The sequence below is a fragment of the Mycteria americana genome, chromosome 3 (assembly GCF_035582795.1).
Source record: "Mycteria americana isolate JAX WOST 10 ecotype Jacksonville Zoo and Gardens chromosome 3, USCA_MyAme_1.0, whole genome shotgun sequence".
Taxonomy (NCBI): Eukaryota; Metazoa; Chordata; class Aves; order Ciconiiformes; family Ciconiidae; genus Mycteria; species Mycteria americana.
The window spans coordinates 115869864-115886765 of record NC_134367.1 but is presented as its reverse complement, the minus strand read 5'-3'; the positions used below and the strand labels follow the sequence as shown (position 1 = coordinate 115886765).

The 16902-nt window shown below is 44.6% G+C and overlaps 1 protein-coding gene across 4 annotated transcripts; it reads right to left on the bottom strand.

Moving 5' to 3' along the window:
- Nucleotides 1-73: 73 nt before the first annotated feature.
- On the bottom strand, nucleotides 74-16457 carry ENTPD6 (ectonucleoside triphosphate diphosphohydrolase 6). Of its 4 annotated transcripts, none has more exons than XM_075496641.1 (14): nucleotides 16303-16456; nucleotides 13899-14239; nucleotides 12470-12546; nucleotides 11538-11681; nucleotides 10309-10384; nucleotides 8687-8722; nucleotides 7416-7504; nucleotides 5973-6052; nucleotides 4989-5053; nucleotides 4533-4634; nucleotides 3912-4052; nucleotides 2961-3017; nucleotides 1784-1896; nucleotides 74-1531 (listed from the first exon to the last, which is right to left on the bottom strand). In XM_075496641.1, exons 2-14 carry the CDS (start codon nucleotides 14155-14157, stop codon nucleotides 1442-1444), a joined length of 1329 nt encoding a protein of 442 aa, XP_075352756.1. In that variant the 5' UTR covers nucleotides 14158-14239; nucleotides 16303-16456; the 3' UTR covers nucleotides 74-1441. The 4 variants fall into 4 exon arrangements, with proteins under 4 accessions (XP_075352756.1, XP_075352757.1, XP_075352759.1 ...); XM_075496642.1 differs by lacking the exon at nucleotides 16303-16456 and adding an exon at nucleotides 15938-16136; XM_075496643.1 differs by lacking the exon at nucleotides 74-1531 and adding an exon at nucleotides 3255-3355 and having other exon boundaries at nucleotides 16303-16457.
- Nucleotides 16458-16902: the final 445 nt, after the last annotated feature.

Genomic DNA, 16902 nt, shown 5'->3' with positions numbered 1-16902 from the left:
ACTCCACCCACCCTGCAGGTTCTGGCGCTAAAAGCCACACCACCACCACCACCATCACCATGTTTTCATTTTAAATTGGGGTTTTATTGTCAGTACAGTGGGGTTCAAGTGTCCCCTGTACACTCAGCTGCAGAGCCAGCAGCCATGCAGCACCACAGGCTGCCATACCACGTCTCGCTGCCCCAGGGAAAGGGCGAGGCTGTGGCCGTGTGGCCACGAGCCCATGAGTCAGGGCACGCACTGCTGGCCCTCTGGGAGGCTGGGCTCTTTTGCACCCCCAAAAGACCACTCGGGTCTGCTCTAAACATCCATACAAATACAACACAATTCCACAGTTAGATTACAAACAGCGCAGCATGTCCTCTCCAGCTCCCGCTGCTGCTGAGATCACTTCCAGCCCGCATACAGGAGACTGTTGGAGTGGCGCAGTGCAGCTGCCCTGCCACGGCTCAGTGCAACCACAATACATTCACGTATCAAAGTGAGATGCATCTGCAGGAAGCAGCACCCAAAACACCATGTAAATGCACTCATCCCAGGCCCTGCATCAACCTTGCCAAGGCACAAATCTCCGTGAGGTCCAATAAGCTGTGCTCAGCATTTATTTTTGTGGCTGCGTCTTGTCATTGATCTTACCCTGACCGACTCTAGAACTGTCAAATCCATCATTAGCCCTGTACCCAACTCCCAGGCCTTGCTCACCTACATCCAGCAAATCTGATGTTGTCTTCCACCATCCATCTCCCAATAGCCAGGGAACCAACATTAGGCTGTAGGCTTTAACCCTAGAGAGCATATAGGCTCTGATTCATGCCTCTAACTCCATATCCAGTTTCTAGAGTGCTCCTGAGCTTTTCTAGTTCAGCAAGGGGAAAGCAGAGCTGAGACTTCCACACTGCATTTCAAAGCTGCTGCCTGTCAGCAGCACATCTGTGTAAATGCACTGTCTTTGCACGCACGCACACAAGTTCACCTTCAAACACGGAAGTAGTAAAATAAAAATCATCACTGAAAACTGCTGACAAACAGGAAAAAACACCCTGAAATCAGGAGGGTAACAAGTTCCTTCTGGAGTGACCATTTCCTACAGTGACTTCAGCACAGTACAAGCACATAGTAAAGACATATTCCAAAATGGTGTGGTTTTCTCATAGAGATCATAGATGTCCTGCAGAGTCCCGGTTTTCCTTCAACAATGATCAAGTTTTACATCAAGTTGACTGCAGACGCTGTCAAATCAAGGCTTATTCTTTAGATACTGCACTCTGCACTGTAAAAAAGAGCTAGTGATGGAGGGGACTTGGCAGGGGGTGGGAGGAAAGGGGCCTAGTTTATGATGACCTCCCAAAGGACTCCAGAAGCCAAGAGCGGGCCCTTCAACAGATTCTCCCATGTTGGGCTTCCAAAAACTGAGATTCCCAAAAGTCACCTTCAAGAAGCTTTAGTACTGCAGTCTCTTGAGTGAGTCGATGTAATGAAAAGTGGCTCCCAATGCCCAGCTCGTTTCAACATTGTCAATTTTCCGGGCAAGCTGCGGAAAAAAAAAACCCAAACAAAAAAGTTAAAACACAATTCTTGGGAGAAGGAGAAGCATGCAATGTGAATACAGTGCTGAAGCTTATCACAACCAGTTATCACCATCGTGGGGACAGTGTCCCTCCACCTCCAATCACAGAGCATGTGTTGTAGCAAGAAGGCAAATCAAGGACCAAGCTACTGGCATGATGACTACTGCCTTGGCACCCTCCTGCTACGCTCCCCAGCAATCCATTTTGTGCATCACCTTAAAGACTTGGCTCTTCGGGAAGCCCAGCTCTTGCAGGAGGAGGGTGATGTATGTGAGGTCCATGCAAAGAAAAGGGCTCCTTCCAGGGCTGATTTCCATGGTCTTACATACTAAGGAGAAAGAAAACAGTGTCTGAATGCGCACTGTGGGATCAGGCCTAGCATCAACCCAGCTTTGAAAAACGTCAAATGAATCCATAAAACACCTCTCATCAGTTGAGTTGCGCAGTGATGGAACCTGTTTACAATGGGGTTGAAATGACATGCACACATTAGCAGAAGCACAAAAGCTTTGGCACACTGGAAGAAAGATCAAGGCATTCTGTCCCTCCCCTAAGACAGCTGAGTTTCTTGTATCTCTCTGGGAAAGGATGAAAAGGGTCTCCAACTTTTCTTCTATCTACTTCAAGCCTTTAAAAATCTGAGCAACCTCAGGTGTGTTCTGTTTCTCGAGCATAAGCAGTCAATAGATGTTGGCAAAACCAAAGAAAAAAAAAGACAGAAGAAAAGACAAAAGAAAAGACAAAACCAAAATAACCCCCCCTTCCTTTCTCAGGATGAATTATACAAATGGTAGTCCAGAAATCAGAACTGCAACAATTGTTCAGTCATTCATAAAGTTTACCAAAAAGCCTCATGTCAGTTTGATCAAAGCCTGAGTTTGTTGTATTAAGAAAAGAATGTTTACATTTCTGAATCTGCGTAGGCAGTTTTCTCTGCAGCTGATGAAGCGAAAAGCTATGAACCAGTTTTCCCCCTTTTCCGATTAACAATCAAGCATATGAACAAATCTTGAGACAAAAAGAAAAATTAAACCAGATTAGAACAGGTTATGCTAACAGGATGAGAACCCCCACATCTATTTTGAAAGCATGATTTCAGGACAACTGTTAACTGGCAAGTTTATTAGTAATTCTTGAGAGAGTTTTGAAATATAAGTATTATAAGATGTGTCTTATGTGGGCTGCAAAAGCAAGAATTAATATAAAAATAGTTGAGATTTTCAGGAATAAGCAGAAATGTTGGTGAGATGCTATGGAGAGAGGTGCTCAAGAGAGGTGCTCAGTATTTACTTAAAACAAAAAAAATGAGGCTTCTTAGCATGTCACACATTTGCCACCTGGGTATGAATTTACGAACAATTACTAGTGTGTGTTTGATTGCATTTTACTCACTGTATTTAGCTGCAATTTCAAAGTCACCAACAGTTAAGCTTCCTCCTTTTTCTTTATCTAAAAGAAAAAAAACCGCGGTCTTTTATGGTTTTTGTATAAAGGCAATTGTAGATTCAAGTCATAGAAGTTGTTTGGAAATCAAAGCTTGTGCCACTGGAATCAATGACAAAACTCTCACTTGCTTTAAATGTAAAAGAACCTTCAAAAGATTCTTAATATACATTGAAAAGCCTCATTTTGTGAAGAACTTTTAGCCTCGTTTCCTAAAGAAACATAGTTTACAGACTCTCTCACCTTGTCCCCATGTCTGTGCTGCCCTGCCCAGTGATGCCTGAACACAGTTAACACCTTTGACCAGATCTGACAGGGCTGTGATGCTCTGCAACATATTAAATCTGAAAGTATTTGTAAAACAAAGTGGCTGAGGAGGGGGGTATGTTTATCCAAACTAGCTTGAGATCTCATCATCTGCTTTCTACTGCTGAACACAGCCTTCTGTACACCAGCACACCACTGGAAAAGAGATGGGATGCATTCTGAATACACGTGGAATTACCTGAAAATCTTCATTCCATCTAAAAAGGTCAGTGAAGCAAAACACACAGCCCAAGATCACTTTACTGCTTTACTGCCCAAGAAATTTGTTTATCACTATGAGGGCTTTTTTTCTATTTTGGATTGTAGAGTTAATCATACAACAACAGCTTCTGAAGTGCAGACAGTTTATTTAAAAACCATTACCAGACGTTGCAGGTCCTATTTCACAGCCCCAGTCCCTTCTCTATAGAAATTAAATAGCATTCAATATCCAGTCGAGACCAATGCTGCACAGCAGTGTAACAAAAGACTAAGTTCCATGACAGCTTAGCAAAGCGCCATGATGTGTGTAAGTGTTACCATTTCTTCCACAGCTTGTCATTTAAAATGAAATGAAAACAGGAGCAAACGTACCTATGAGACCAACCTCTGCTGCACGGTCATAGTAGTAGGAGAAAGTGTAAAAATCCAAGTCCTTCACTTCCTCAGCTTTATGCACTTTTTTGTAGAGCATCTTTGCCACTTTGTTAGAACAAGACTCATACAGAGGCTCACCTAAAAGAAGGCAAAGAAACCCAGCATATTATAGGCAGAGAGTTAAATATACATACAATTTATTTAGGATCTGCCAGGAAACAGGCTCCCTTTTGCACAACAGCACTTCGTAAGCTCTCCACAGAGAACTGAAATCTGCATCTTCTTCCAGTGACAACCGTTAACCATCCTCAGGTTGGGACTAAGTATGTGATAGATCAGAGATGGACAACATCATTTGAAGCAGAAGGATTTTGAAAGACCTGTTCAGGGATTGCTCAACTCCATCTGCATTACTACTAGCAGCTTTACTGACTGGACGGACACACCATGGCACAAGAGGAAAGAGCTGCAGAATCTAACAGCATGTCAAGAGGAGCCAGACAGAACAGTAAACAGAGTCTGTTTACTGTTTAGTATCTTTGCAAGAGGCTGAAAGTATATAATTTACTCTGCTAATAGCATGCTGGCCTAGATAGGAAGAGTGATAAATCACTATACCTGCCTTCTGTCCTTTAATTTTGTACACTATCTCAGCATGTTGCCATTCAGATTTGAAGCCAGGTGGTAAACAAGGGCTGATCAATTCCTCCCCTTCTCCTACTGCAGAAGTAAAGCAAAGCCACATTAGGGAAAAACGTAAGGAGTAAATTTCAGATCCCCTCACCCCCAGCCCTGCTCCATACTGTCCCACAGCCTCAGCAAGGCACCTTCAAGCCCCAGTCATGGCTCAGATGTCCCATGCCCCCCCAGGGCTGGCAAGAATCCAGGTCTCCTGGGATCTAGCAGTGTCACCTCCTGCATTCATCTCTAATGCACCCAGCCATGGTGACAGGAGTCCACATACCACTCAGGAACCTTGAGCCCAGTGGGAAGGGGACAGACAACTCCTCCCCTCGCAACAGGGCTACGTACCCTACGCTCAGAGCCAAGACTTGAGGAGTGCCCGTAACTTACAGGGTTTTCCCTCAACTCCTCCTAAAATGGCGAGCCTTGCTGACATCAGCCCGAGTCCCAGGTAACTGCAAAGGGATAAAAGCCTCTGTGAACAACAAACATCCTTCCTCTGATACTCCAGAGGACATGGCTGGGACATGCCAGTCTCCTCTACATGGTCCCAGCAAAATGGCTCGAGCCAGCAGCTAACGCACATAAAGGGAACAGCGTGACAACCCACTCTCATATTACCCTTACCCAGAAGGATAATCTATCTTTGAAAAAGCACAGGCAATAGCTCTCAATGGTAATCTGGCTCTTGAAGAACTGGGAATGCTGAAGGCATTCCCCTAACATTTCTCCTACCCTCCTCAAAGGGAGCCCAGCCTCTAGCATACAGAATTGACTCTTTTTGAGCCCAAACACACCCCACAGCAAACACAGGTGGGAAGAAGCTGCTTCCCTCTGCCCGAAACACTGGGAGCAGGGGAAGACAGTGAGGAGGAAGGAATGGCAGAGACAAAGCACTATGAACTGACCACAACCCCCATTCTCCATCCTCCTGCACTGCTCAGCAGTGAGGAGGTAGGAGAGTTGGGAGTGAAGCTGAGCCTGGGAAGGAGGGAGAGGTGGGGGGAAGGTGTTTTTGATTTTGTTCTTATTTCTCATTATCCTACTGCTTAATTGACAATAAATTAAATTAACTTCTCTAAGTCGAGTCTGTTTTGCCTACGATGGTAACTGGTAAGTGACCTCCTTGTCCTTATCTTGACCCACGAGCTTTTTGTCGTATTTTCTTCCCTCTGTCCTGTTGATGGAAGGGGAGTCATAGAGCAGTTTGGTGGCAGCTGGTGGGCAGCCAAGGTTAATCCACCACAATGACGTGGCTCGGGTTTCTCCGCTGCTTCCCAGTACTCATTTGCAAGGACCCCACTTCAGTGTGAACCCCACTGGCTTCACAGAAAGCTTCTATCTATACAGTGTGCTCTCTTTCCCACAACTAACCTGTACGAATACAGCTTGTAGGTGTTGTTAAACATCTGAAATGAAGTTGTATGGCCAGCTGGTGATGTCTGGAGAGTTGCCTGGAGGGAGAAAAAGATGTCACTGCAAGGTTTCTGCCAGCAGCAGCAAACATCAACAACACAATCTTCCAAAACATTAGGAAAAATGTGAAACAATCCTAGCATGGTTCAGACAGAAATGATGAATTTCAAGTATTTAGATTTGACCCTAATACACAAGACAACCACAAAACCTGGAGCTAAAATAGTGTCTTCATAACAGAGTCTAAACTGGTTACATTTCTATTTGTATCCACACCAAATTGGTGTATAAAAGAATTATTTTAATTAAAAAGGAATCCTTATTCCAGCTGTTAACTGCTTTGTCAAGAGGCTACAGCAACTGCCTCTTCACATGATCCCTACTAGGGAAAACTGTGTGCAAAATAATATGAAAGCCAGGCACGCATTAACTTCCTACTCAAGTGAATTCAGCTGTGAACTTCCGCAAGCCAGAGGAAAAGCACATCACTGTGCTTGCCAAGGAACAGAGTGAGGACCAGCCTGTGATCTGAAGAAATGAAAGGGTAATTATCTAAAGCACTTTGCAGCCTCTTCCCCAAGTGCACCAGCACAGCTAGCACATTTGCGGGGAGCAAAGCTCAGGCCACGACACTGTTCATGCTGCTCATATCTTAACACCATCTCTAAGTCCAGAATTTCCACATCCTGGACTCTTCATATCCCCTGTCATTCTGCTGTAAGAGTACAATGTCTTGATTAGCCCAGGCTGGGACACTAGATACAGCACCCCAATCCTCTGCTTTTGTGCAGCTTTATTGTGAACAGTATCTCTGCTCAGGCCAGAGCCTTACGACTCCACATCCACAGGGCTTCCAGCTCACAGAACACCTATAAAAATGCCACAACAGGAAGCTGAAACGACAAACATCAGCATGTACTTTTTACTGCATAATAACAGTTGCTCCTTAGAAAGCATTCATTTGCAACTGAGTGAACTCAGGAAAACCAGAAAAAAGGATTGAGAAGGCATCTTAAAACCCAATATAAGCCAAATGTTGGACCTGAATTCGTTAACAGCATTGCCTTTGAGTTCTTTATTATAAGCAGCACAAACTGAGAGCCAAGGATTTAAGATGCTCAGGCAAACACTGCATTTTCCCCAAGATAAAACAGCCCTGGCAGATTTACCACATGCACCACTGACCCATGGAGTTGGAGTAAGAGGACTGACAAAAAGTTGTGAATGCCTCCATGACTGACTATAACAAGGCAGATGTGATCAAGTGACTTGGGTTTTTCTGTCAGAAGTGTGGCTTCATGTCACACTGACAAACTCTTGGTCTGTTTCCAAAGGAAACAAATCTGAGCAGCTACTGATTGCTGCACCAGCATTTCCCAACAGTGTGCATGTTCACATTACCTCGGTGAGTGGAAGGAAGGTTATCTGTGTTGATCCACCACCCAAATCCAGCATCCCTACACTTCTCTTCTGTGGATCATCTAGGCTACCTGAAATGTGCAACAGAACAGAGAACGCCATGGTGGACACTGTGAGAAACCGGCTAGGAACAAAACCAGAAGTACAGTGGTAAAGAAAGAGGACAATCTAACTCCATATGTCAGCTTCCAGCCAGCACTAAATTATACTGTCATCTACTGGGCACTTATTCTGGCTTTATCAGGGTAACCTGAAAAGCCTCAAGTGACAGAGTTTCTCTTATTTCTCTGGTGGCTGTTCATGCCCTAATTACAGCAGCTTTGGTTATTGGATTCCTAAACATTTTTCAGTGGGTGCAAGGACCCTTTTGCAAACTCTGCTCTGGTAACCACTTTGTAACACAGAGGAATGCAGTTTTCTTGGCCACCTTTCCCTGATCCCTTAGTGATATTTTGCAGATTCCTATGGCCAAGGGGATGACACACTGAAAAGAGCCGGCCTAAGAGACTCAGCTCTCTTGGAATTCTTCCTGCTGCCAGCCCAGACCTCTCTTCTCATTTCAATCCAGTCCTTCTCAGTTAGATCCTTCAAATACGCTTCCTGACAAGACTAGTTTGTGCTAAGTACCTTGGTATACCTCATGATAGCTGATGTTTGAAGATCTCTGACTTTACTGATATTTCCTGTGAGCATAAAAAGCTTTAGAGCACTTGTCATATTGCTCCACACATTGTGTGTGTTGAACAGAGCACTCGGATAGCAGACTGCTTTACTTATTGTCAGAGAGGGCTTCAGCTTAGTTTTTTCTTTACCCTTCAGCTACCCTTTTCTAACTCAGCAGTGTAAACACTTGTGGTATTTCTTATGTTACAAATCTGTAAGGAAGTAGCATAGCACTTTCTTTCACTCTGTGCAGCTGCCAAGCACATCTAGAATATCCACATTAAAAATTTAGCCAGAGCTAGTGGCAGACTCTAAAAAGTAATAAAATGCTCTGGTACCCTACAGGGAATTGAAAAAAAGGCTACATTAAACATCTAGGAAAAGGGATTAAACTCCTCACTCTGTCAAGTAAATGGCCAAAATCCTAATGACTTAAATAGGCCAGGCCAAAACCAACTGCTGACTTATTCCCAGATCCTTCTTTCTCCCACTCCACCCCAATGAATGAGCAAATCCCATGCAGGGGCAGAAAACAGCATGAATTTCACAGCGTCAGTCATATCTTTATGCACATGCTCATGTACACATACCTGTTAAAAAATTTATTGTGATCCAGGCTGAAATACCTAATAAGAAAAAGATTCAGAAGACGGACTGTTAGATCATACCACTTCATTTTATCCAACAACAGTAACAAATAACGTGAGCCATACTACAAGGTCTTCTTGCTTTAGGATCTGTTTGGCTGGAGGCATTTTTAAGTTTTTTCACACAGTTTAACTGCACCACCTGAACAAAATTATCAGCAAACCAGAGCTTGTCACCCAACAATAGACAGAGATACCAAAGACCATCTGCCACAAGCTCCCTTGTCCTCCTTTCACAAATGGAGGACTTCTAATACAAAGTCTCCAAAAGATGTCTAGCTGAGAGCTAAGCAAGAAGGGTGAATAGGACTGGCCTGCTGAGCTCCCCTGACCCACCTTGCCCCAAAGCCAGTGTTTCCACAACTGTCAATGGCTGTCAAAAACCAAGATTAGATGCCTTGAACAAAGAGAATGACAACCTATATCGGAGCTTATGCAGTATTTGGAAGAGAAGCCTCATATATGAAATGCCTGGACAACTCTGTATTTCACAGGTCAAAAACTTAGGTGAGAAGTCACAAAGGCTTCAGCCCTTAGCTAAAAGACAATGACTGACACTCACATTGTTCATTCTCTAGGAAAACATCCACTGGTAGGCTTTTGTTTCATGTCAAGCACTTGACTTTCCTATTGAATACTAAGAATTTTCATCTTTTCAGTGTTCTAGTTTTTCCTATTTTCCTCTAAGCATTTTTGTGAGCTGCATGTTTCTGTCCTCTTCTTGTTTTATAAACCTTTTCTCCATAAATTAGATGAATTAGTGGGCCTTATGTTAACAAATTCAAATATTTATCCATGTGGTTAAAACTCAAGGCACGCTAGGGAACATGGTCCAGTTCAACCCTTGGCTGAACCAAGGCTGTCACTGCTATTAATGATTTTAAAACAAAACAAAAAGAATGGAAGAAAGACATTGTAATTCTTAAGCAGTAAAAAAGAAACTCATAAACAGCTCCAAATAGTTCCAGCTATTTTAAAGTTTGGTTTCTAAGCAGATTTAAAACACATTTAAACACTCAGTTACTTAGCATTTAGACATGTTTCTTCAAATTATTTTAAATCAAGACTGATTCTGGGTTCTGTCCTCAGCATTTTTTGATGAGCATCAACTTACTTCAGCATGTATTTTCTTCTCTGTATAACATTTTTTTCAGATTGAATTCACAATCACACTCATTAGATCAGTTATAATTAACATTATGACCAAATAACTTCCAGAAAGCTCTGATGAGCATTGTCAAGAGCAGGGTGTGCAAAACCAGTTGTTGAAGACCATCTCAACAAGCAGATATTCAGAAACCTTTCCAGAAGTGCTGACTGCACAGTGCCTTCCTGGTGATCCCACAGACACTGCCCAGCACTCAGAGCTTTGAAAATCAGGACAGAGTTCAGGGCTTCAAACTGGAAAACGTAGCACAAAATCTCTTTGGCAGGCACTGCCTGAGGCAGTGTAAAAACTGTGTCAAACCCAGTGCTTGTGGGTTCCCACTACAGCAAGTGGGGACTTGTCACAGTGCAGCAGGAATCTCCAGGACTGTAGAAAGGGTCTCCACAAGTTAGCCTACCTTCATCGGTTCCGTTCATTATCGACACGCAGTTGTCCCTCACGAAGAAGGGGGAGGCCTGAAAAATCTCCTTCACCTGTAGTTCAAATAAAAGCTACCCTCAGAGAAATCTTTTTTCAGCTGGAAAGCAAATTTTTTTAAAACTCCAGTTTTACACAACTGCTCCTCTTCTTGCGCCAGATCCTGACTGCTACTCACCACTTTGTTTGAAGTTCAAGAGCCCAACAAGCATCACCCTGCCCTCTGCTATAAAAGGTTAGCAATTTACATGCTGGCTCTGCAGTTTGGTGCAGAGACAGGGATGGATGTGTGGGTTTTAAAGCAAGACGACTGCTCAGAAATGCCATTAACAAGGGACAGACATGGGTAGGGAAGAGAACCCAGTTTACTTTGCTGCAACTGGCGACCCACAGGGTATTATATATGCACAGGAGAGGCAAGAGATGGACACCCTGGCTTTCAGGAATGCCCCAGGGAATGGCATTTCTAAAAGGAGCATGTTGGCTGTTAGAGGTCCTCTACACTACATCCTACAGGAGGTAGCAAAGCCCTAGGTTTCCAGAGTCCTCTAAAGTAACAACTGCAGCAGCTCCAGCTGAAATTCAATGTGGAAAAGAAAAGGCAGCAGAGAACAATACAGACATTTGTTTCAATCACACCACATTTCTTCCTTCCAATTATTGCTTAGAAAAAGAGTACACTTAGTGCACATCTAATAAACTTTTCCCGCAGCCATAAGGTCTAGAACATAATATTTTGTTTATTTTTATAATATTTTAAAATATTAAACATATTTTACATGCCTATAAATACAATGTACATTACTTCCAATCAATATAAAGGAGCAACGCTGCAGCAGCAGGCTGATAACATGACCAGTCAAACAGCAGAGAGCTTCTCCCAAAATAGCAGCATCCTGGTCAAAACCACCAACAAGCACCCCCAGTAAGAACAAGCCTGTGGTGACTGTTAGGAGTATCTCATTACACTTGTTATGTTATATGTCATCTCCAGGCTTATTCGGAGCTGTCACCATTCCTCTGTGTTTGTACTCACGCAATTTCTCCCCGCAACCCCATTTGAGATCAGGTGGCTCTGCACTCCTTTCAGGATTAAATGACAGGAGTGGCTTATGTACATGAAGATAAAGGAGTATGTACCTTACATAGAAGGGACCAAATTTTGCTGTAAAATTTCTGGAAAGCAAACTGAAAGACAAGAAATAGTACCTTATCCAGCAGCTTCTGAGCTTTCTCTCCTGGCAGCAACCGTAGGCCAGCTGTGGCTTTCAGGACCAGAGGAGTAAACTTCCACAACTCCATAGGAACTTCCTTCTTTGCCACCTCCAGGAGCTCTTTTATTCCCTGGCCACTCTGTGAGCAGAGAAAGAACAAAAAACGACATCTTAGAAACTCTTTAGATTTGCCTTTCTTGGAAGGGCAAAAGGGTGATCAAAGGTATGATTTACTGTAAATGTGGAACAGAGACAAGTGAATATCACAAGGGGTCAGAAGGTGGAGGACTCACTATCTCCTACAGAGTGAGACCTGGTGGATATAATGGGGATTATCCAGCAAGAGGTCAAAAACAAACATGAAGAGTCACTTTTTCAAACAGTGACATAGAACTCTCTGCCACAATGCTTTGCTACAAAAGGTTCAAAAGGCAATATGACAAATCCTTGGGAAAAAAAAGGCCTTTGGAGCCAGTAAAACACTATGAGCTGTGTGTAAGTCTGGCTCAGGAAGTCCCTAAATCCCTGCAAGCCAGAAGGTAACGGAGACGGGAGAGAAGTCACTTGGCCTGGTTTTTACACTATTTTCCTGAGAATCCAACTCCGGTCACTTTTGGAGAAGGCTCTGCTCCAATCCAACACAGCTCTTTTGTCATTTTCTTAAGCGCATTGAAATTCTTAAGGCAGAGGTAGGAAAAACATCCACTGTGCTTAATTAACAACATCACCAAGCGGAACTAGAGGTGTTCTGTTCCCTGCTCGTCTGCATGTTGACCAACTTTTACTGTGGGCTTGTATCATTTGGAGACACTTCCCTGAACTGAGACAGTTTAGCATACTGTACCACAGCAAGATGGGATTTGCAGTGCATAGCAAGAACAGGACGTTTTGGGGCATGTACTTTTACAGTAACAGAAACAAAATTACCTTTTCGACATCATCGGCATATGCAGATAGACCTGGCTTCAGTGCTTTAAACGTCTCATGGGTTAATTTGGGAGTCTCTGTTCAAAAGCAGTATTCCAAAATGAATAATGGTACAAATAATTTTGCATACACAAAAAGAAAACCATGTTACAAATTACATCATTATGTGCTAATGGAAGTCAACTGAAGCCTCTGTCTAATGAACTACCAACAGCCACCCAACCTTTAAATACAGCCCTTGCTATGGAATTAGCTCCAGAGAAAACCATTTTAAAAAGTCATGACTTTTTCAGGTGCTGATGTCCACCATGCACTTATTTTTCATGCACATCTCTTTGAGCCCTTACACCTGCCATGTGCAGCTTTCCAAACTGCACCGGTAACAAAGACCCCATGTTTCAGCATGCTCTGTTCTGGCTAAACTGGACTTCAGCAAAACTCAGTGGAAGCTTTACCACCATTTTCAGTGGCAGCAGAGGGAGGCAGACCTAAGTATTTTGGAAAGTTGCAGTACAGACAATTTTATGAACCTGCATGCAAGATAACATGAGCTTGACAACATCCTCCTCCTGTACCCAACTACACTGCATAAAGTTTCCTGCAATATATTCTGAAATTGTGTTTAAAGAGAAGCAGGCAAGGAAGAAGCAAAGATTCCGGAATACACTGAAAGAAGAAAATCCATGGACTGTTAACACCTTTGGTGGCTAAGCCTTACCCTAGCCCATTCTGCAAACCTAAGGAGCTCCCCACAGGCCAATCACACCATACACCACACTGCTAATCCTTAAAAGCATCCTCAGATCACCTACCAACAGCATCCACATGGGTTCTTTCATCTTTAAGAGTTTCACAAATAGGAGCTGACAACACCTAAACAAACGAAGCTTACAACTTCAGAGGAAAACTGGAGCTTTTTTGTACACTTCCCTCTCTCTTCTTTGCAATACTTTCTGTCCAGATGGAATACACAGCAAAAATTTTAATCAAACAGTGAATTTCTGCAATTTAAATCCAACACTGAAGCCAAGGATGCACTAAACCAGACAATGCAGAGAGAAGCAGCTCACTGCCAGGAACTGGAGACAGCCAACAACCTCATGGTGAAAATCTGGGGGAATAAGGCAGTTTGAATTTATAACCCTCTCTTCCACCAAGCAGTGTGATGAAAAACTTCTCTTCTTCAAGGCACTGTTCTAAAGGTACAGCTGCTATTTAGTTCACATTCTGACATTACAGCATTTTCTCCTTGTTGAATGTTTTCATAATTTCATCTAAGCCCACATGTCTGAATCATAATATACTTCCTGATGGCTCTCTAGAAAGAGCTGAAGCATGTTTGTTCAAGTAATCCCTAGAAAAGTATCATCAATAATCTGTTCCATATGTTATGGAAGAATTAATCTATCATACAATGAGCAGGCCATACCTTTTGGCTGCTGTGTAAATTTAAAAATATGGATGCGAGTTCCTGTGCTTCCTGCGTCAAACATAATTCCATAAAAGACCGAGAGATCTGTGGTGAGTGCCTGATGGTTCAGTTTGTCTCCCCTGCTTTCAGCAACTCCTTCTGTTGCTCCCAGGACTGGTTTGGAATCCAAGTGCCATTTTATGTATGCAACATAAATAGCTACACATGCCAAAATCCCAAAAGCGAAGAACCGCTTTGATATCTTCATGGCTTCCATTTATCAGATGTTTTGTTTCTTCCCTTTATCAAATGTTTTATTTCTTGTCCTTCACACAGAACAGGTGGTTCCCACATCACTCCTATATCCAACAGAAAAGATATGTTTTATTTTCTAAACCTGCTGAAAGGATCTAAGAGTATGATGGTTATTTGATAAGGGACTTACAGGAGTAAACTTGACTTGAGCATTAGTTAAATACTTAACTGTTAGTTGGTTTAGATCTGTGATAAGAAAGTTGGGCATGATAGTCAAAGTAAGCAGTAAGTCACTGCAACAAACAGCCTGGCAAAACAACTTACACACAGGGAGTGACAGACTACTGCTGGCAAGTAAAAGGATTTATGCCTGCAGCTCCTTCAGCACCTGGAGTAAGACTGATATCAGCTACTGTTTCAGTGCTCAAATCTATCTCAACTAACCCAGGGAAACTTGCAGTTAAATGCTTACATTTATTCCAGTAGGACAATGTAGAATCCTGCATTAAAAAATCTGGGATTCACCTGTGAATCACTTGTAAAACTGAACCTAGCAGCAAAGTCCCTCTCTCCATGTTGCTTGTCCTAACCATCAAATGTCTCCATGGCTGCTGGATGCCTACAAGGCACACTACTTTCCCAATGGTTCAGAAGGAACATATCCATCCTCCTTTAGCATGTCATTGAGATCTACAGCTAATTTTAGGACATGAAGCTCCATAAATCTTCTTTTCCCCATTGCTACTGAGGCCTAAGAAGGAACAGAGTAAGGAGAGTTCAGAGAAGCTAAACACAGTAACTGAGGTGGGAAGGGACCTCAAGAGGTCTCTCATCCAACCTCCTGCTCAAAGCATGGGCAGCTATGGGGACCCACCATGTTGCTCAGGGCTATATCCAACTGCATCTTGAAAACCTCCAAGAACGGAGATCCCTCAATCTCTCTGGGCAATGCAAATCATTTGCAGCTATCTTTGTTAGTTCCTGGATGGTGAAAGAAGTCCCAGAAGACTGGACAAGGACAACTTAAAATCAGCGTTTAAAAGGCAAGACGGAAGATTCAGGGAATTGGGGTGGTCCCCCCCAGCTCCAATACCAGGAAAGAAACCACACCAAAGCACAACGCAAGAAATCTACAAGCACTCACATGACATCATCCAGCGATTAAAAAACAGTCAGTAGTGACTTATGGGGACCAAATTACATTTTACCTTTCTTTTTTTGATAGTGTAATGAAGAAGAGAAAGCAAACCAATTGATTAAGCTGACTTAAACAAGGTTTTGACACATATGTAATCCATTGATGATATGGATTCAGGAGGTGTACAGAAGGCGTGAGGGGGAAGAATTTAAATTCAAGGTGATTATGGTGTATTGCCAAAAATAGGTAAGAAAAAAATTTATAAAAATGGAGGAAAGCAAAACCACAGGCACAAATACACATGAAGAATAGATCAGCGTTGGGGAAAAGGAAGCGTAGGCTGTCATGAAACAGAAATCAGGCAGATGGCATTGCAAAAAAATGAAAAATCTTTCTGGCTTCTATCAGCAGGCAGAGAGATGTAGGTGGCCATTACTGCACATATAGGAAGCGATTACTGCACATATAGGAGGCGATTACTCCAATCTTCCTGCTGCCAGAAAGGCGTGAACTGCAGCTACACGACAGCTAAAACACGTCATGGGAGGAAAGCAGCAGGAACCGGATGACCCTTTGAGGAGACAGAAATCGCCACCGCGGGAAAGGGGAGGCTGGAAGGATGAGGGGGACGGAGGAGCAGCAGTCTGCCGGCATAAGCCCCTACCCCCATTTTCCTGAAAATAACTGGGATTAACTCTTCCCCGCCTTTGTCAGGGGACGGTGAGATTTGCTGCAAGGGAAAAGCCTTCCGCCTGCGCGGCCGAGGGCGGGCGGGGACCCCGCGGGAGCCGGGTGTCGGGCAGGTTCCCACCGCGGCACAGACCCGCAGGCAGCCCGGGCCTGCGCGGCCCCGGCACGGCCTCTCAGCGCGGGCGGCCCGGCCCGGCCCGGCCCGGCCCGGCCCAACCCGCGGGGCGCCCGCCCGCTGCCGCGCCCCCTCGCACACGGATCCCCGTGCCCACGCCCCCCGCGCCCGCCGCCCCCCGCTGCGCGGCGCGGCTCCCAGCCGGCCCCGCCGCCCGCACTCACGCCGCCGCCGGCCCCGCCATGGCGACGCCGCTGCCCCGCCCCGCGGGCGGCCGCCGCTCCCACTGCGCAGGCGCGGTGCGGACCGGTTTGCGCGAATTGCGCCGCTTGTGTCCTGCTCCCTGAAGGACGCGGGGTTGCGCCCGGTGTCCGGGACAGGTGTTGGCCGTGGGGGCTCCTCCGTGCCGGACACGGCCGGTTCCGCAGCAGCCCTCCCCCCCCGCAAGGCCCAGCGGAGCCCCTCAGTGGTGGCGCCCCGGGGTAAATGTGCTTAAAAAAGGCAAAACGCCACAAAAACACAGAGGTGTGAGGAAAAGGTATGAGAGAAACAGTCCTCGAGGTGAGAGAAAGGGGGGGAAGGAGGTGCCGGGCGGAGGCTGCCCGGCAGAAGGCAGTTGTGGGGCAGCCCAGGAACTCGGCAAGTTGAGGGAGAGGCCCTGTAGCCCTGGAGTAAGGTCACCAGAGATGGCTGGCAGGACTGCTAGACACCCTGTGTTCCCCTTGTGAGATCCAGCCCTAGCAAGAATTCTTTACCTGCAAGTGTGGTCCAGCTCTGAGGCAGAAAGTGTTGGTAGATGTGAGCAAAGGACACCTTCGGGTAGG